This window comes from Alligator mississippiensis, chromosome 1 (genome assembly GCF_030867095.1).
Source record: "Alligator mississippiensis isolate rAllMis1 chromosome 1, rAllMis1, whole genome shotgun sequence".
NCBI lineage: Eukaryota > Metazoa > Chordata > Crocodylia > Alligatoridae > Alligator > Alligator mississippiensis.
Window position 1 is genome coordinate 150,008,049 of NC_081824.1, and position 21,254 is coordinate 150,029,302.

The 21,254-nt window shown below is 45.0% G+C and overlaps 1 protein-coding gene across 4 annotated transcripts in view; it reads left to right on the forward strand.

Annotated features, from left to right (window-relative positions):
- DISC1 (DISC1 scaffold protein) overlaps nt 1-21,254 on the forward strand; it is a 376,514-nt gene that overhangs the window by 36,336 nt on the left and 318,924 nt on the right. For all 4 annotated transcript variants that reach the window (XR_009455877.1, XM_059715412.1, XM_059715415.1 and 1 more), the window contains exons 3-4: nt 12,956-14,001; nt 18,263-18,332. Coding sequence is in view for 3 of the 4 variants with exons in the window: in XM_059715412.1 (XP_059571395.1) it covers nt 12,973-14,001; nt 18,263-18,332 (1,099 nt within the window). In the remaining variant the exon portion in view is untranslated. The remainder of the gene's footprint in view (nt 1-12,955; nt 14,002-18,262; nt 18,333-21,254) is intronic.

Genomic DNA, 21,254 nt, shown 5'->3' on the forward strand with positions numbered 1-21,254 from the left:
TTAGGCACTGGGATGTTAAAAATTCATGTGCCCCTGCCTGAGGGAGTGATTTATGATGACTGGCTGTACCAATGCCAGGCAGTCATTAGGGAAAGTTAGGTACCTGGAGAAGTGGTCCAGTGTGATTGGGTTTCAGCACCTACATATTCTGTGTAGAAAATGAGGAAAGCTAAGTGATTTAGAAATCCCAAAGGTCCCTTGAGATAGCCCATAGGGAACATTAGAACTCTTGCTTCTCTTGGTGAGCTTAGATGCCTCACTCAGGGATGCCCTGTGGGTACTTGCAATCCTACAGTCCAGAATTTCTACTTCCACATCTGAGGTTAGCTGCTGAACTGATGTGGTGGTGTCTGAGTGGGAAAAAATGCACTCAGGCCCCCTCCCTGTACTTCCTCCAGGGGAGTGCTGTAACCACTAGACTACAGTCATACTTCCTCTTTTCTGCACTTTTTTGGCCTTGCGACTCCTGTGTTCAGCTACCAGGGGCAGACCTTCAACATAAGGATATGAGCGTGTCCTTATTCAGTCTAGCTTATGGCTTGATGGTTATAGCACCCTCCTGAGAAGTGAGGGGATGGCTAAAGAAGGCATAAACCCAGGTGTCCCACTGCTTGGCAAGGGCTCTAAACTTTAGGGGTGCCTGTAGACATGTGGGGCACCTGCTCCAGTGCACTGTAATTACAGCATGTCAAAGCAAACTTGATTAATCAAGTCAGCTGGAGCGTGCTAATGAGCACACTTGAGCAGCCTTCACATCTCATGTATTCAGCATCCCTGCCAGAACTTAGGTTGGCAACTAAGATTAAGGGTAACAAAAAGTCCTTTTAAGTACATAGGGAGCAAGAAGAAGGAGCAGGGTAACATAGGGCTGCTGTAGGATGGACTAGGGAAACTCATAACAGACAGGATGGACAAAGCTGAGCTCTTAAATGATTTCTTTGCATCTGTGATCCTGGTCATGGATACAAACACACCTCCCAATGAGACTTTAGTCTGGCTTGAGAGAGATACCAGTCCACCTACGGTTAGTGCTGACCTGGTGAAGGGGCACTTGGAGGGGTTGGATGTATTTAAGTTGGCCGTTCCTGATGATCTTCATTCAAGGGTACAAAACGAATTAGCTGGTGTCATAGTGAAACCACTTGCACAACTGTTTGAGGGCTCATGGTGCTCAGGACAGATCCTAGATGATTGGAAGAGCTCCAATGTGGTCCCTATTTTCAAGAAGGGAAGGAAGGAGGACCCAGGTAATTATAGGCCAGTTAGCCTCACCTCTATTCTCAGCAAGACCTTTGAAAAAATCATTAAGGGTCACATTTGTGGGGGGCCAGCAGGTAACACAATGCTAAGGGGCAACCAGCATGGGTTTATAGCAGGCAGATCCTGTCTGACTAACCTGGTCTCTTTTTATGAACAGGTCACAAAGTGCTTAGATGCAGGAGTAAAGGTAGATGTTATTTACTTGGATTTTAAAATGGCTTTCAATACAGTGTTGCGCCCAATTCTTAGAAGTAAGCTAAGTAGCTGTGACATGGATTTTTTCACAGTCAGCTGGGTAGAAACTGGCTTATGGGGCGCAACCAGAGAGTGGTGGTGGATGAGTCGGTTTCTACCTGGAGAGATGTAGGCAGTGGTGTCCCTCAAGGCTCTGTCCTTGGATCAGTGCTGTTCAATATCTTCATCAGCAATCTGGCTGAGGGTGTAGAAAGCACTCTGTCCAAATTTGCAGATGACACCAAACTATGAGGTATAGTAACCACACTAGAGGGTAGAGGGTGAAGTCAGGTGGATTTGGATAGACTGGGGAAATGGGCGGATAAGAATAGGATGCAATTTAACAAAGATAAGTGCAAAGTGCTTCACCTGGGGAGCAGGAATCACCAATACACCTATAGACTGGGAAGTACCATTGTAAGTAGCACAGCAGTGGAAAGGGATCTTGGAGTCATAGTCGATGCAAAAATGAACGTAAGTCACCAATGTGATGAGGTAATAAGGCTAACCACACTCTTTCTTGCATCAGTAGGCGCATCATGAGCAGGTCTAGGAAGGTGATACTTCCCCTCTATGCGGCATTGGTAGGCCACAGCTGGAATACTACATCCAGTTTTGGGTGCCACACTTCAAAAGCGATGTGGATAACCTGGAAAGGGTTTGGAGGAGGGCTACATGTATGGTTGAGGGCCTGCAGGTAAGATCCTATGCAGACAGATTTAGGGACCTGAATCTCTTCAGCCTCCACAAGAGAAGGCTGAGAGTGATCTTGTGGCTGTCTACAAACTCATCTGGGGGGTCAGCAGGGAATAGTGGATACTCTGTGTACCAGGGCACCCCTCAGAGTTACTAGAAACAATGGCCATAAACTGAAGGAGAGCAGATTTAGATTGGACACCAGGAAGAAATTCTTTACAGTGTGGGTTGCCAAAATATGGAATGGACTTCCCAGGGAGGTGGTGCTTTCCCCTACCTTGGAAGTGTTTAAGAGGAGATTAGAGAAGCACCTGGCTGGGGTCACTTGACCCCAGTGCTCTTTCCTGCCCAGAGCAGGGGGTCGGACTTGATGATCTAATAGGTCCCTTCTAACCCTGGAAATCTATTAAGAGCAGCTTTAACAAATGCAGTCTTTTCTAGCCTTGCATAACTTGGGTTTGAACCACTTAGGGTGCCTTAGTCATGCTCATTCACATTCTAATTAGAGTGCATTGTTCTAATTAGAACACTGTAGCATTACCTCACTGTCACATGTATTAAGCCTCTGCATGTTTCAAAATGGCCATGGGGGCACTTTTTATTTAAACCTCATCAAATGAACTTTAGAGAAAGTGTTATGCATCTATTTTGAAATGTGCAGGGACTTAATTCATGTAATGGTGAGCCGTTTTAATTAGAGTGACTGTCTGGACCCCACTCCCATTCCCAAGCACATGTATAGGCTGCCATACTCAACATTTACTACACCAAGGAATAAGCCTGCAAGGCAAGGTGAAAAATTACTTCAATATCTTCCACAATTACATTTACTTAGATTTGAAACAATGAAATAGTGCTTGGGTTGTGTTTAATTGACAAATAGTGCAATCAACTTTCTTTTAATATATTTTTAAAAATCTAACTTATCACAGCTCTCTCTCTGATATGCTTTCCCCCCTGCCTGTTGTTTTTTATGTCCTCTTTCCTAAAACAGATCACTGCGGAACTCTTACTGAGTGGTCTTTAGTGGGTTTGGCAATTTAATAAAACACTAATTACCAGAGGATCATGGCAGATTGACACTGACTTGTGTACCTGCTTCTTTCACAGATTTGAGGAAGGTCATTTTGTGCCTGACAGCTTTTCTAACATTTCTCCCAACTATTTAGTTGCTTCTGTGAAAGATACTCCCAAACAAATCTTGCTTCTCATTGATTTACCAATTAGTCATTTGCAAAGTACAATAAAATAAGTTATCTCCTTTCTTTCACAGCTAGTTACCCTAGATTCAGTTGGATTCTATCAGCTGCATTAATTTTCATGGAAAACATGGTTGGTAGGTTAAAGTGAAAAACAGATAATGATTTCTGTTTCTGAAAGGCTAAAGGTTGCAAAGGTGGGGTGAGAAACAGCTATAGTTTCTTCCCCTTTAAAAGGATTCTAAATGTTATGAATGTTATGAGCCACAAGCTGTTTCTCTTAAAACTGAATAAAATCCTGACTAGATTTGAGAAACCTACAGAACATTTTTTGTACATGGGAGTGTGTGATGCATTTTCTCTGCAAGGGATGTAGATGGGGTTCTCTGTTCTGTGGTTTGAGGATGTTGCTAGTTGAACCAATAAAGGGATCATGCTGCTTCTGGGGATATGAGAAGGAGAGGGTGGAGGAAGCAGTAGGGGACCTGGAATTGAGTTGAGTTCTGTCTGCTTATAGGGTGGGATCTCTGGAAGCCTGTGTGCACTTAACAGTGTGTAGGTATGTGCTTTCACTACCCAGTGTTAAGTTAATGAAGTTTCAGGTTGCCATTTGGAATTCATTCTAGTGTCTTAGTCTCTTAATTGCGCATGATAGGGCTGCCTGGCTCTGGAGTGGACTCGCAAGGGAGGTAGTGCTCTTTCCTACCTTGGGGGTCTTCAAGAGAAGGCTGGACAGATATTTGGCTGGGGTGTTATGACCCTGCACTCATTCCTGCCCGGGGTGAGGAGTCAGACCTGATGATCTGTTTAGGTCTCTTCCGATCCTAAGCACCATGAAACTATGAATACTAAGACACCTGAATGACTAGAGGAGACTTCAAGTTAGATAGCTGGAGAAGGATGTTCTCAAAGCCTAAGTACAGACAGTCAAAAAACCTGAGGGTGAATTGATTCAGTCTTTGCAGGTTAGTTTAAACTGCAGAGATTGAACTGATAAACAAATGAACACACATTCACTTTTGATTCAGGAAATGCTGCCACATGCCTGCAGTGGCTCAAGCCAAAAGTGGGGGGTGGGAGGGAGGAGGGGGTTGACCTAAATCAGTTAAGTCTGATACTACATTCAGTCAGGTTTATATTAAACCAGTTTCAGCCACTTTGGCTAGGGACAGACATTCAAAAACCAGGAGCCTGAATTGATTCAACCTTTGTAGGTTAGTCTAGCCTGCCTAGGTTGAACCGGATTGTAACAGCACAGCTGTCCCCCTGGACTGAGAAAATGGGGCACATGCCTGCAGTTGCTCAGGCCAGGTGCCAGGGGGCACTAGAGCATGCCCTTGGCTGCAGGGAAGCTGTGCTGGGGCATGTGGCCAGTCCGGGCTGAACTGGCCAGAGAGGGGTTTAATTCTTCCCTCCCTGTCTCACCACAGGAACCCGAGTGGGGTCTTTTGGGTGCTCCCCCCTTGCTGCTGCAGTGGTGGACAAGTGTGGCCCCTGAGGCAGAGGGGAGGGGGGTTATTTCCCCTCTACCCCCACTGCCTCCAGGGGACTGCAGCCGGGTCTGTTTGCCCCGACCGCCACTGCCGCTGAGTGGCAGAATAAGCCCTTCCTGTCCCCTCTGCCAGACACCGGAGGAAGGGGGAATAACCCCATCCCTGCCCCCTGCAAGGGGCCTTTCTGGCTGGTGTTTGGCCCTGCCAGGTGGGGGCTGGCTGGGGACCAGGCTTCCCAGGACAGCTCGGAGGTGCTGGTGAGCCCTGCTGCCACCTCTGCACCCCCTGCCCTGTGCAGCACCCGAAGCTATAGCTGCACAAGCAGCTGTGGGCTGGCTGGGGTGGAGGGCTGTTCTGCTCCCCTTGCCTGCAGTTGCCACGGTGCCTGAGTGGAAGGCTTCAGTCTGGGGTCTGCAGCTGGACCTGCATGTGCAGGGCAGAAACTACTGGGTTGAAGCTTCCCGCCACATGCCCCTGCCGCCTCCTGTAGAGGCTCAGGAGCAGCAGGAATGGGAGGGGGAGTAACCGCTGCAGGCAAGGGGAAGCTGGCTTGGCCCAGCAGGGCTGTTTTTCTCCCCTCGCCTTCAGCTGTGGCTCCTGCTGCACTGTGCAGTGCCGCTCAGGGCTGGGCTGAAGGAAGTGCCCCCAGTCCTGAGTGGTGCTGCTGGGCCAAGCTGGCTTCCCCTTGCCTGCAGTGGTTACTCTCCCTCCCATTCCTGTCTCTCTTGAGCCCTCCTCCCTGGCCAGCCTGCAGCTGCTTGTGCAGCTGCAGCCCCAGGTGCTGCACAGGGCAGGGGGTGTGGCAGTGGCAACTGCCCGGCTCGGGGCGTGCTGGCACCTCTGAGCTGGCCCAGGAAGCCCGCTCCCCAGTCGGCCCCTACCTGGAGGGGCTAGATGCCAGCCAGCAGGACGTGGGTTATTCCCCCTCCCTTGAGTATCCGGCAGAGGGGACAGAAAGGGGCTTATTCCACTTTTCAGTGGTGGTCAGGGTGGGCAGACCCAGTTGTGGCCCCCTGGGGCAGTGGGGGTAGAGGAGAGAATAATCCCCTTCCCTGCCCCCCTTTGACTTAGGGGTCATGCCGGCCCACTGCTGCATCAGTGAGGGGGAGTACCTGGCAGACCTGGCTTGGGTTTCTGCCAGTAGGACAGGGAGGGGGGAATTAAACCTCTCTCTGTCAAGACCCCCCACCCCTGCCTGTCCCTGCTCTGGCTGGGGAGCAGAGGGGCAGGGCCAGCCCTGCTGGGATGGAGAAGAGTTCAGCCCAAAGAGCATGCTGGAGGACTATGGTTTAAATTAAACCAGGAAGGGGTCTGGGACAGACATTGCATAAACTGGTTTGACCCAAATCAGTTAAGTCTGATATTACATTCAACCAGTTTTATCTCAAACCGGTTTTGGCAATTTTGAAACTGGTTTATGTGCACTGAGGGCACCTGTACACACCATGGTGTTTAATCCTCATTAAATTAAATAGGTTTATAAAATTTAAACTGGTTTATTTTGGAGTGTCACATCAGTGTTTGCACGCATTAGGTTTTCAAATGGATTAAGCGTTTGGAGTGTCGCACTAGTGTTCACACATATTTGATTTTCAAATGAATTAAACCTGATCCCAGGTTGGTGCCATAGGTGAGCAGGGTGGTCCAGCGCTGCCCTGCCACCCTCAACTGCCCCCTAACTCATGCTCTGTCACATAGATGTGGGAGCACAGAGCTGTCACATGCCACAAGAAAAAATGAAAAAGTAGAAGGAATTTGAAAGTGGAAGCAATTCAAAGTGGTGAACTCCAAAAATTTGCAGCACCATCTGGTGGACAAAGAGGCTTACTAAATGTCTTTGAGCACCTTTTTGTTTGCACGCAATGAATCCATGGACATGATGCTTTAACTCTCAGTGAGCCAAACTAAACTATATCCAAGGAGTTTTACTTTAATGCACCATAAAGGCTTTTAAAACATTTGGAAAACCTGCTTGTGCAAACAGTCATGCTATTGCAGTGCAAGAAAGGGCAAAAAACGTGGCATGTACAAAGGCCCTGAATGCCTGTTCTATTACAGGTTTAAACCAGTTTCTGACCACTTAAACTAGTTTATGTCTAACTTCTGTCCCTAGCCAAAAAGTGTAAAACAGTGTTGTTCCTTGTAATGTCCAAGTTCGTACTTATTGGATTAATGTTGGCCAAATTTAACTGCCTATGTTTCTTCACAATTTCCTTTTGTCTTACAGTCATAAAAATGACTCACTAATATTTGTGCCATAATCACTATGGTGATAAGCATCTTTAAGATGTCTGTACACTAAATTAACATCACATTGCATTTACATTTTGAAGTTTAGTGAACTTGGATAATGGAGATTTTATGCATTCTTCAATTCAAACATGCTGTAATGCAGAGGTTTTCAACCTTTTTTAGCAAGTGTACACATTTGATCTCAAAGTTTTAGCTCGTACCCCTCATGTTTTTTTCTTGTTTTTAAGGGAGAGGGCAGATCAAGGTCCCTGCAGTGAGGAAGGGAGTAGGGCTGGGGCAGGTGCTGCATAAGTGGAGGGAGAAAAAAATTATTTGGGGGGACTGAGAGTGTGTGTGTCTGTGCACCCCCCCAGCAGGTAAGTCTGTGGGGGAAGGGGAAAGGCCCACGGGGGCGGGGAAGATTGAGGCCCCCATGGTGAGCAAATCATTCACCCCTACCCCTGTCCTACTCCCTCCTGCACTGTGGGGATTGTCCCATAACCAGGCCTGGCCGGGGCCCCATTCAATGCAAATCAGAGCCCAGTGGCTCGTCCAGGGGTGTGGTGCGGTAGAGCTGGGGGGGGGGGAGCATGTGCCCCCCTCCTTGGCTCCCTTGCAGTGTGTACAGTGGTGGGAGCTACCCACCCATGCCCCTGGGCGGGCTGCCAGGCTCTGATTGCCGCACGATCTGGCCAGGCCAGGTCATGGGACAATCCCCACAGTGCAGGAGAGAGTGGGGCAGAGGCTAATCACCCCTATCCCAGCGCCATTCCCTCCTGCACTGTGTGGGGGTTCTTCCTGGCAGGGGCTGGGCCGGGCTGTGCTTTGGGTGGGTGGCAGTGACACTGGGAGTGGGGCTATGGGAGGGGCTGCAGCCACACAAAAAATCACTGTAGCCCTCACCAACCCCATTTCAGTGCAGCCCGGCCCAACACCCCTGCTGGGAACAGCTCGGCACTGCCCTGGCTGCAGTTGCAGTCTGCAGTGGCCCACAGCCCGCCTTTCCCCATGTGCTGATCCAGGGGCAACCCCCCTCCATAGCCACCTGGGGATGAGCATAGCAGTGGTGCTGGGAGGAGGGGGACCAAACGGGGAGGGGGCTTGCACACAACAGCTACTGCCACCACCCTGCTTGGCTGTGTACCGTGCCTCTTTTTTCCATGGCCAGTTGTGGCTTTGTGGGCTGCTGACAGGCCTTGCACCTGGCTAATCATGTGCCACTGGGGGTGGTTACAAAACACATTTTCCCTCCCCCACACCATTCAGACCCTCGTAGCTCTGCTGTGGGGGTAGTGGCCAGTCTGGAGAGTGGGCTAGGGTGGAGGGAGGGGAGGCACCGCAGTGCGCCTCCTCCCCAGATAAGAGGTGGATGTGCCAGGGGAGACGCCACCACCTCTTCACCATGGGGCGCACTCCATCCCTGCCTGCCTGCGAGTCCTCCTACAACCTTTCGAAGTACTCCTGGTTGACCACCCCTGCTGTAATATTTTGGATTAGAAGAATCATAGGGGAAAGTTTAAATCTAGTCCTAAAACTGTTTTCTGGTTGGAATTACAAGTAGATTAATTAAAATGAGAACATTTAACCTGTTTATAAGTTCTCTAAACCTTTTTTTTGGCCAAAATCTAAGTCATAGGACTAAGTCAGTCTAATATCAGCTTTGCACAGTGACAATATTGTAGCCTGTGAGGTTGACTTGAGGTGTGATCATTGTTAGTTTTATCTGTGGAGCTGTACTTATGCTTGGTTTTCATCTTAAAAATAAGGCAATATTTCTATTAGAACATTGTATCTGTTTAGTTATAATAATTTAACCAGACCAAATTTTAAAATATGACACAAATCTCTAATGTTGACATACTTGAATCAGTTTAAACTTTGCTTATATCAATTTAGCTTAGGTCAGAAGTTTAAACAGATTTAAATATTGACACTGGGGATTTGTACTGATTTAATTAGCTTATTTTTAAAGATTGATTTTAGGTAAACCAGTGACACATTCTTATACAGATAAGACCTGTGCCAAACCTTTTTATAGTAAGTTATATTACAGGCTATTACAAAGAATAATCTCTTCCAGCCTCTCAGTACTGTTTGCCTGGATACAACACTAAATTTTCAAGGTTCTCTCTTTTACCTAGGGGATAATTAAGTCTAGAAAGACTGACCTATCTGGATTGCAGATGACCTTGATAAAAGCAGATATTTTTACTGTGCATTAATTTTTATGTCAGATGTAAAGTAGAAAACCTTTCCTAAATTCTAAGGAATGTTTTTGCCAGTCCCAGTTTGCCTTCTTACAGCCAGAGCAGATTATATTGGTGGTTGTGTGTTTACCAGATTAACACAAATAGAAAATCTTGTTATTTTCTACATTGGTAAGGTGATAAACTGAATGACCTTTTTCGTTACTGTGGTTCTTTCTACTGGGTAAAAAAGATACGAGTGACTAAACTGGAGTTAGGGATTCTAAATTACAAGATTTTTGAAGCAATACGTAGAAGCTGAACTACAGTACTATAAAAAAGATATTGAAATTGCAATATGTAGGTCATAATTCAGATCATAGGATTGTAGGAAAGTAGAACTGGAAGCATGATGAACGCTGTGTGCCCCAGGAGGCTGTGGGGACACTGTGAGCTCCTGCAGGCGGTGGTGGTGCTGTCGGGGGGGGAGGGGGCGGTGACCGCTGACCGGTGGTCAACGACTACCCGCAGATGCTGCCAGCAGCATTGGTGGTGGCCAGCAGTGATCGGGGACTGCCCACAGATGCTGTTGGCAGCAAGGTGGGGCGGGTGGCAAGCGGCGACTGCCCGCAGGCATCGCCAGCAGTGTCGGTGGCACTTTTTGTAGGAAGTGCACTGCCAATCTCAGGTGGTGCGCGTGCACTTCCTACACATCACCAATGGCTGGAGGGGACCTCATGAGGTCATGCAGTCCAGCCCCCTGTTCAAGGTAGGATTGTCCCTGCCCATCCCAGCCAAGTGTCTGTCCAACCTGGTCTTGAAAACTTCCGGGGATGGAGATTCCACAGCTTCTCTAGGTAGCCTGATCCAATGCTTGACTACCCTTGCAGACAGACAGTTCCTCCTGATCTCCAACCAGATTTTTTCTGCTGCATCTTGAGGCCATTGCTTTCATTTCTGTCACCTTCAGCAGAGGGAAAAGACCATCTCCATGCTCTCTGTAATCACATTTCAGGTATTTGAAGACTGTTATCAGAATTCCCCTCAGGCCTCTCTTCTCCAGACTAAATAATTCTAGCTCTTTCAGCGTTTCCTCATAAGTCACACTTCTCAGGCTCCTAATCATTTTTGTTGCTCTGCACTGGAATCCTTCCAATCTGTCCACATCCTTCGTGAAATGTGCAGTATTCCAGGTGAGACCTCACCAGTGCAGAATACAGTGGAAGACACACTTCCCTTGGTTTGCAAGCGACTCTCCATTAGTACGACTCAATATTCTGTTGGCTTTTTTTTTCTTTTTCATAACAAGGGCACACTGTTGACTCATATTCATCTTACAGTCCACCGTAACCCTTGAGTTCTTCTTTGCAGTACTGCAGCCTAGTGAATAGTTCCCCATTTTGTATTTGTGCTTACAGTTATTCCATTCCAAGTGTAGGACTTTGCACTTGCCCTTGTTGAATTTCATCTGGTTGATTTTTCAGACCATTTCTCCAGGTCATTCTGGATCTTAGCCCTGCACTCCAGTGTGTCTGCAACTTTACCCAGCTTGGTGTTATCCACATATTTGCTAAGTGTGCATTCAATCCTATTGTCCAAAACAGTAATAAAGACATTAAACAATACCAGACCCATGACAGAGCCCTGGGTAACCCTACTCAATACCTCTTCCCAACTAGACATTAAATCATTGTTGATTACCAGGGATTATAGTTTTCTGTGGCTAAAAACCCAAAAATCTTTGATAAAAAACCTTAAAAATGTGTATTTTTCTGCAGGGAGCCCTCCCTCCACGCTGATTGGTTGAGGGGCTCCACCCCTTGCCACTGATTGGCTGAGAGGGGCAGGGCCATATGATGGGCAGCCCTTTTAACCAATCGGAGGTAGAAGGAGGATGGGGTAGCCACCATCCTGGGTGTTTCCCTGTGTGCTTCTCTACCCTGGCAGGCTGCTTCAGTGGCTGTGAGAACCGCTGGCTCCCACTGGGCAGCCAACATTTTATTTCAGTAAGTAAGATTTTTTTCCTGGTAATTCTAAAGATTCTTTGTAAAAACACAAATTCCACAATGTTCTCCTCTTTTCCATGACAAATGGATTTCTAGGATCCCTGTTAATTAGTTGTTGAGCATGATGTTAGGTATCTACGTTACAGTACTTTCTCATAGTCTGTATGTCCTTACCTTCTTAATGAAAATGCCTTGGGAGACAGTATACCTTCCCAAAGATAAGGTACATTGCATCCAAAATAAAAGACTAGCCTTGGATCTCATCTGATTGATTGCAGACCACTTTTCTAGTCTATCCAGGTAATTCTGGATCCTAGCCCTGCCCTCCAGTGTCTGTTTAGTTGAAGGTTATTTCAAGAAAAATGAAGTGAGTAGTTAAGGGTAAGCTTTTGGTACAGTCTACATGAAAGTCTTGGGAGTTACACTTGCATATTTAACTTTTTACTGACATATTTATATATCTTCATGTTAGTGTTTTAGTAAAACACAAATGCAATTTTTGAAGTACCTGATTTTTTTTCTTTTTAAATAAAAATCTCCTTGTAGATTTTTAAAGTTACAAGGAAAATGAAAGAGAAACTATTAAATAGATTCTGTACCTCATTCATTTTAGCACAAGTAGAACAGTTTTGTATGTCTAAAGCAATTTTTTACATAAACTACTGATATGAAAACAGACTGTTTTAATTTTTCCCTGTTCTGAAGGCTCAGTTCAAAACTCAAAGCTCAATATGCTGCTGAATTATAGGGACCTTTTCTTAGTGATATAGTCTTGCAATAATAATCTTAATTACATAACATGGCAATTGAACATTGTGTAGGGGACCATCTGCCTCAGAACTAGCTTTTGTTGCTTGATTATTATGATGAGACTTACTTGATTTGATATTTTTATGCATACAATGCTTTTAACTATAAGTAAAATTAGAATTTAGGATTTTTCTTATGTAGAATTGCATTGACACATATTTTGTATATATAATACATGTTTGAATTTTTTGGGCCACTATTTAAAAGAAAAAAGAACTGTAGACAGTGTTAGTAAAATATGCATGTGAATGCAAGAAACTGAGTGAGAGCAAAAGATTTATGCAAAATTGCTATGCAAGAATCATTTTACATATTATAATTTGCTGGTTTTTGTAAATGTGAGTTCAGTGCTGCACCAAACATGTGTAAATGAGTGTTTTGAGGGCGCCTGTTCATTCATGCTTGTGTGAAAATCAAAGAGCACGTGTGAGGCCTGTTTTATTTTATTGCATTGATCAGGATAACTTGGTTGGATCCTAAGAACTGGAAAAAAGATGCGATTTATCCTGCCAAAAGTCAGAATAATTGTGAAAACTAAATGAATTAACTTGTATACATACTTTAAAAAAAAGTTGGTACCTTTAAAACATGGCTGTGTTTTGTAAATCATCCTGGGCATGAGGAAAAGAGAAAATATACAGAAGGGAGAAGGGAGGGGAACCATGTTACAGCTGTTTTATCACAGATCTAATCTACAGTATTGTCAGTTTCTTTGTTGTGCTTAAAAAGAAATCAGTGTACTGCCTGCATGTTCTGAAGTAATTGGTTTCAGATGCTGCTGTATTTTAAGCCTAAAAAATTATACAAACATTTTAATGACATTTTCTTGATTTTCTTAGATGGTCTGGGTCACTTCATGCCTGCAGGCTCTCTTCAGAAAAAGAAGCTGGCAAAGAGACCAGGATACATGAGACCAGCAGAAGCTCAGCAACAGATAGAGTTTCAGCCTCCTGCTGACTGCCAACCATTCAACCCAAAGGGGCTTAAACATGGCAGTAAACCTTGTGAGGACTTCAAGAATTGCTGTCTGCACAGACGAGGCAAAAATGACTTTGAATTCTCACATTGTAATTCATCTGTAAACAGCACCATAGTTACCACCAGTGTGGTAATGTCATCAACCACTGCTGGAAATACACCAGGGAGCGGCAGAAATCTATCAGATCGCAGGAGTCAGCACTCAGAAAACGTAATTATGCCGGTTTGCCCTGGAGCTGCCATATGCAAAGGAGACTTCTCACCTGTATGCACTTCAGCTACATGGCACACTGACTTACTAACAACTGCACGGCAGACAAGCCGCAGTGGGAGAGTAGAGGACCTGCAAAAAATGTCCACTGTCAAACAGAAGGAAGTGAACAATCACTGTGAACATGAAAACAAAGAAGTCCCTTCTCACTCTCCCATTTCTCAAGATAGCTTTAATTCAAATTTTAGCTTCATACAGCTCTCTCTGAACTCAAGTTATGGAAGAAATACCACCAAAAGCCAGTCAGATGGCAGGGGAGCTGAATGTGTTCTACAAACAAATGTAACAGGAGAAATAGAAAAAATGAATCTGGGCGAAATGGGAGAGAGAGGAAGAAATTCTCATAAGGACCTGGGGGCTTCATCTTGCCTCTGTAGGCATAGTGAGGATTATAAGCATGCAAGAGAGACCATTTGGAACGATAAACTGCAGGATTGTGAGACAGTATCTCTTTCAGATACAGATGCAACATTTTCATGTTCCACAGATTCTTCAGATGCAGCATCTGCTGGTTCTTCTGTTACCTCAGGCTATGAAAGTAGCTTTACTATTAGTGATCACAACTGGGACACCCTGATGAGGAAATATGAGCCTGTGCTCCTGGACTCTTTACTTGGCAACCGTAGTACATTAAAGGTTGGTAATCATGCTCCTTGCTCATGTTCATTTGGTAGTAAGAATTTTTAGACCAATCAATCTTTGGACAGCTGCTGGAGACAGGAAATGACTGACTGCTGGGGCATTTCTATCTAGAGATTTGCAGCAACGTGGTGCATGGTTAAAAGAGGAAGAACCACGACAGTATGTTTGTTTCCTCAATTTTCTTTTTAAAATACAGCTGGCTTTTTTTTTTTTTTTTTTAGCCTCTGTTGTAATGGCCAGTATTACAGTTTCGGTAGTTTTCAGTGATTTTCATTTCCTTTGCTAACAGATTCTGCACCAAATTGATTTCTGAATTAAACAGCTGCTACCTCCCTCCAGAGGTGGCTGTATGTTAGTGATTGATTGACTTGTCTATACATATGTATGTGTGGAGGGTTGGGGGAAGGTAGAGCTGACTGGAAATGTTCCTGTGAAATTTGCTCTCACTCAACTGCAGTAATATGTCAAAAATGCCACTTTTCTCAGGAACTGCTAACAAACTTTCTTTTGAGAGGGGATTTCTCAGTCCTAGATAGAAGTTTTGGTCAACATGAAATGGACCCAATCCAGAATAGCCAGTAGCCTAGAAATTAGGTACTTGCCTTGGATGTGAGAGACTCAGGTTCAAATGATTATTCAGGACCAGGGACCTGAACTTCCACGTACTCCATTTTGAGAGGAGTGTTCAGTACAGTTGATTAGAGAGTCCTGTCCATGGAGGAACCTCAGAAGGTCTCAGTTTTTCTCTCAGAACAGAATGGGAAGTGTTTTGAAATCCTTCACAGCTTTGCAGGATTGGAAAATTGTTTTCTGTTCATCTGTAATGTAAGGCCAAATTCTGGTTTAGGCTGTGTAAATGAACAGCAGTAGTTCAGAGCAAGGGCTTGCCAGCCAAATCTGGCCAGCAGACTTGATTCTTTTGTAGCCTTGGGTGTTGGGGGGTTGGGTGTTGGGCGCTTTCCCCATGTTGCCTCTGGGAGAAACGGTGGTGACATTGGCTGGGTCTTAGCGCCTGACTGTCCATTTGCCTCTGAACCCGGCTGGGTCAGGCCAAGCACTGGTCTAGAGTCCAACACTGGGGTAACTGTTGTCCCGATTTTAAAGCCTTTCTAGATCTACACAAACCTTGTTGCTGATCTTCCCTATCCAGGACTCTGGAGGGGCATTCTGGAGAAGGACTCGGAGGTCAAATGGCATGGTCAGCTCAATTTAGTACATTGGAATAGACATAGTCTGACTAGTTGTTTCTAGCAGGGGGTTGCTTGTGCAGTTGAGGACAGGGAGGAACCAGCTTTTTGCTAATACTGCTTACGCAGATGTCATCATATGTGTTCGCTAGGAGAAATGACCTTCTTTCACTCTTGAAAGAATAGTGTAGCCATAAGCTTTAGTATTTTGGGAAGCAAGTGCTATGTTAATATATATTAGTGCTATGTTAATATAAGTTAATAGCAAGCGTAATCAAGATTTAAAATGGTCTGCTTTCCTTGCAATAGGCCCTTTTAATGGCAACATTTGCTTGTCTTGTGCTCTAGGTCAGAGGTGTTCAACTGTCAGCCTGTAGGCCAAACCTGGTACATGGGGCTTTCCAGGGCTCAAGAAATTTGGTGGTGGCACCACTCCCCCACTGCCAGATTTCTGGACCAATGAAGATTCCAGGGCCCTGTGTGCTGGATCATGTGCCAGCAGGGCCCAATCCTTGAATGCGGGGGGCTGGGAGGAGCTGGTGTTGGGCCCCTGGGACCCAATTCTGGCGCACTTGAGTGGGAGAGGGCAGTGTCAGGCCCCCAGGGTCCAATCCTGGTGGGATGGGGTGCTGCTAGGCTCCTGGGCCCAATCCTGGCATGCATGGGTGGTGCTAGGCTCCCAGGGACCAATCCCAGTGTGTGAGGGCAGCAGGGGGCAATGTCAGGCCTGAGGGCCTGATCCTGGCTTGCTGAGCACAATCTGTCCCACAAATCAGCCTCACCCCACTTATCTGGCTGCAGCTGCCTTTAGGCTATGGGGGCTAAAGGTTGAGCACCACTGCTCTAGATTCATGTTTAAAGTTAATCTGTTCATTTAGTAAAGAAATAATTATTTTTGTCCCAAATGCAGCTTCCTTTGAACCTTTATTTTAATGCTTTTACTTGTTGAGCCTTGGAATCTTAATGTTAATGAGTCTGTTTTGGAGGAAAAAAAAACTGTAGAAGAAGTTACTGTTAAGGGACTGAAATTTGACATTACTAAAAATGCTAACAGTAAATTTTTTTCTTTTTGAAAATAATTCTTCTTGTACAGATGAAGATTTCATCAGTTGAAATACACAGTATTTTTGATAATTCCTTTCTAATTTCTCCAGATTTAAGATGCTGTGCAACAGTAATATTGGTAGGTCAGCTGTGAGACAACTTATGTTATAGACTTCATCCTGTCAAAGACAGTGCACTTAGAAAATGATACAGTTTTACTCCTCTGATATTGATTAGTAATGTGCAACAATAGCAGGTACAATGGAAACAACTATATTAAATACCCCTCCATAAAAAAGGCCCCCAAAATAACCCCCCTGCAAAACAAACCCAACCCCTAGTCCCTGAACCGAAATCCAAGTCCACGCTCTCAGTACTGCAGTCTTCTGTTTGTGGTGTCATACCTATTTCGCATCCTGAGTTAGGCAGTGGCAACTGTTTGGACAGCCCGCCTCTCCAACAACATGCATTCTTCCCCAGCCTTAAAAAGGAAAAAGTCAAGTTGGCCCTGGTGGGTTCTCTGTCAATGGAGGAATTCTTCTTGGTGGAGGAGGCCTGTGGGACCTGTTTTCTGTTCTTTATTTTGGATGGTGACAGATGATGGCTACTTAAAAAGGCAGAACTTTAGCATGTGCATTGATCTGTTTCTGGCTTGACCCTTGTAATGGTCTGTTCACTGATCCACTTTCATCTACCATATTTAGATTGCATGCTATCCAGAATCTGGTAGCCCATGTGAGTTTTTGTTTGAATATAGCTTTAAGGACTTCCATTTGTGGTACAGTTTTATTTGAGAAATCTTATTCTGTTGCTGCTGCTGGGCTGGGGCCAGGGCCAGTGCCAGTGCTACAGCCTGGATAGAGCAAGTGTGAGTGACAACAGCAGGCATGATGGGAGGTGTGGGGCAGAGGCTGCAGGAGGTGAGACAAGGGAAAGAGGTAGGGCCTGAGGCTGGTGGGGGCAGAGACTGTGATGTTGTGGGGAGAGGTAGGAGGCAGGCAGCAGCTGCTTATTGCCCCCCCCCACCAATTCCAAGACAAGGGGAACTTTCTTCCATGCGATACTGTGAGGGAGGGGAGACCTCTTCTTGGCATCAGGCAAAAATGGTACTTTATATAAGGATTCTTAAATTTCAGGGTGTGGAGATGTGTACTGTTTCTTTGGCCAAGTCTGTACTAGGAAAAACGATGTCTGTATACTTGTGCCACGAAACCCTTTGAGTGCAGAAGCAGCTGGTTAAATCTGTAGCAGTAAGTGAAGCAGGAATGGGAATAGAAAAGGTGATAGAAAAGGATCTAGAGCAGAAACTTTCAAGCGAAGCTTTAGGAATATGTTTGTGATTCCTTCTAATGCACGTTCCCTGTTGATTGCAAAGGGGTGGGGGGAGGCCTTTGGAAATATTTGCCACAGGAAAGATGTGTTGAAAATTCTGAACTGAATGTTATGGACCAGTCTAAACTGGGAAGGCCACCTTTCAAAGGAAATTGACTCCAGGCTCAAGTAAGAACACATTATTTTCCCCCGCTGTCCCTTGTTCATTCATATAGTATATTGGTACCTTTTTGCATTCATTTGTGGGTGCAAATGGGGTTTGCAGGGTAAATTTTTGCATTTGCTGCGTGCAAACGTGTGTACCAAAAATTGCATTACCAGAAATTTGTGCATTCAAACTTACAGAGAGCGTAAACAAAAATCGGTGATGGATTATGATTGTAACCTATATTTGAGCATCTGAAGTAATAAATAGGGTATGGAGGTTTTTCATGAGTATGCCACTTTGGTTCCTTTCAATATTTAAGACAAAGGTTTTCCATATATCTTAAATCTTGCTACACACATCTGGACTAAAGCCCTCTTCAGCACAGGTGGCTACAGACTGGCTTCAGAATATGTCTCCCCCATTGATGAGGGGTGGATTTAGCTCAGCTGGACATGTTGTACTGCTGATACAGTGATTGTCTTGATACCTTATAGAATTTACAATAATAATATATTTTCTTTCTTTTTGTTTTGTTTTGAGACAGATAAAAGCCTTAATGTTAAGGCTTCAGAGGCTACAAGAAAAAGCAGTAGAGGAAGATGATTATGATAAAGGTGAGACTTTTTATTCATATTTCCCATATAGTTTCATTTGTTAGTTTCCCTTTAACATTTTTTGTTTAATAGTTGCTACAATGCTAATGAAGCAATGAATAATACTGAGGAGTTCAGGGAGTATTTAGCAGTATTGTTTACTCTGTAGTACAGCAGGATAAAGAAATTAAAGAAGGAAGCGTGTCAGCAGTAGGTAGCACAGGCAACAGTTTATTGTATTGAGACATCCCCAAGTGAGAAGTTGGGCATGCAGATATTCCCCAACTGGATCAGCTGCATTTGAATATTATGACTTAAAGTCAGAAGCAAATGAAAGACTTACATGGAGCAAGGAGGTACTGACTGCTGCTGAAGCATAATTTCTTGTTTACCACAATTAGTCACTGCAGTATAGCAGAGACCAGAAATATTGGTGAGGATGGCAATGCTAGAAGCACCTATCACAAGTTGCAATAACAGCTTTTACAGGTGTATGGTATGATATCTTGTGGGGCTAACTGAAGTTGAAACAAATTAGCTCATCTTAGTAAAAGGATGTAGCCTTGCATTATGTATGTATTGTCTCTGGGAAAATACACCTGCAGGAGAATACCCCACATTTAAGTGATGCTTTTCACCCTAAAAGTATATTAACATCTATATATACTATATGCATGTAGATGTGTACAGGTGCCAGGCACAGGTCAGCAGCGAGAAGGGCTGGGTTCACATTTCAGGGTACCCAATGAGTTATACCAGTGGCTCGAGCTCCCTCCCAGAACTGTGGGAACACTAAATTTGACTGGGGTGTTGCACACAAACATCTCCATTCTCACAAGCAATATAAACCAACAAATACAAATCTATTACCAGATCACAAACAAAAAAACAAATGAAAGAACAAATCCTTAAACACAGTATAAATATTATCTCTACAACTACAGTTCATGGATTGAATGCCTTTAGAGAGACTTCGGCCAGTCAGGGATTTGGGTTTCCTCAAAGACTTAGTTTCAGGGTCCATGCTGGAGCATGGGGTTCACCACACATCAGGAAGCTGCTTGTGGCCGGTGGTTTGGTTGTGGTGCAACCCCTTGCTGCTTCTGGAGAAATGGTAGAGTGCCGATCTTTGCTCCCCTGGAGAATCTGTGTGAGGGGAGTGACTGTGGCTCCAGCCAGCATACGTGCACCCCAAAACTTCTGGGCTGGGCTGTATGGCCTGCTGAAATAGAAACTGCAGAACAAATTCAAAAGGGAGCCAGGTTGATTACTGGCTATGGTTGGCTCCAACCACACAGCTTGGCTGGAGTCAAGGACTGTCAAAAGAAACAAAGTGGGAAAGCCAGGCCTACCCTCAGGGCCTGGGCTGCAGGCAGTCTGGGTCACACAGCTCCACTGGGACCAGAAGGCTACAAACCTCAACACTGGCCCCAAGCTGGGAGAGCTTCAACCTTTGCCAATCTAGCAGAATTAGAAACTTCCAGGTTTCAATCCAGTTTAAAAACTTGCCAGGCCTAATTCCTGGCCAGCCAACCCAAGGAATCAATACCCTCCTCCCTGGTATTAATCCCTTAAAACCTCAGAAAAGGAGGAGAGAGGAGTTCCCAGACCCTGGGACACTTTTTTTCCCCCCTCTCTCTCTCCTCTACTTGAGTTTCCCTTTCTGTAGCTGCAGATTTCTTCTCCCCTTGGAGGGGACTTTTCTCTTCAGCAGGTCATAGCAACTCCTCTCCCCTCCAGACCAGCCTAGCTGACCTTATATCCCTTAGTATGATGTCGCCTTAGCCTTGTCCAGTCAGGGAGTGCCATGCTTCATTTCCTCTCTCAACCAATCTGCCTGCAGAAGCTTCTGCTCCCCCTGACTACTTCGGTCAGAAGATTTTACATACCTTACCCAAATACAAGACCCCAGCTTTCTATGTGCAGAGCACATGGCCAGAACAACAGGAGCCATCTTGCCCATATGGCCAAAAAAAGGGAAATACAGAACACACACACACACACACACACACACACACACACACACACACACACACACACACACACTCTCTCTCTCTCTCTCTCTCTCTCTCTCTCTCTCTCTCTCTCTCTCTCTCTCTCTCTCTCATTCTCACTCTGCAACCGACGGGGCACACTGCCATATACTGCACAAGTGTATGTGGGTGTTACATATTATAACTGGATCATCTAGTGATGCATATATTTAAGGCTATTTAATGCTTCCCATTATAAATGTCTACTTTCAGATACTTATACTTTGACAAAGTGGCATTGTTGGTGGAAACTTTCCATAAGAGGTCCACTATGTGTTTTAAAAGGTTCGGGAAGTTTTAAGTAAAGTCTCTTCAGCTCTTTTTGAGAAGGAGATTGGGGAATGACTTTGTTAGTTCCACATGGCACCTGGATGCATGGGAGGAAGATAGGGGTGTAAGCTGATGTCCATATCAAATTGTGTCCAGAGCTGGCCCAATTTATAAGCAACAGAAAAGTATCTTTTTTGTACAAGCTCAGTAGAGGTTGTTCAGCCCTTTTGCCTTGACTTTCCTTAGTGTTTCAACTGCATTGTGCATGCTCAGGCCTTGCTGATAGTGTTCCAACTTGCTTTTCCTTCCCTAGCAAAAAGTTCTGTTTAGGGAAATGTGTACTGGATTAGGAATCAAGCAACCCTGAATTGAAATTCTGCACTTCCCACTTTGCTATTGAGTGGGACCTCCATTCTATCCAAGGCAGAGAAGTATAATTCCCCATATTTTTTACAGAAAAGGTACCTCAGATTATGTCGCAAGATCCTTCTAGCAGAATTGCAAAGATAACCGAGGTCTTGATAGTATGTCAGAGTTTAGTAATAGTTAGCCTTTCAGGGTTGTGTGCAATCTGTGTACTTGACTGTTGTCTGTAACCTGTGCTTTAGGGTAGGTAAGGTGACCACCTTTTCTACATTGG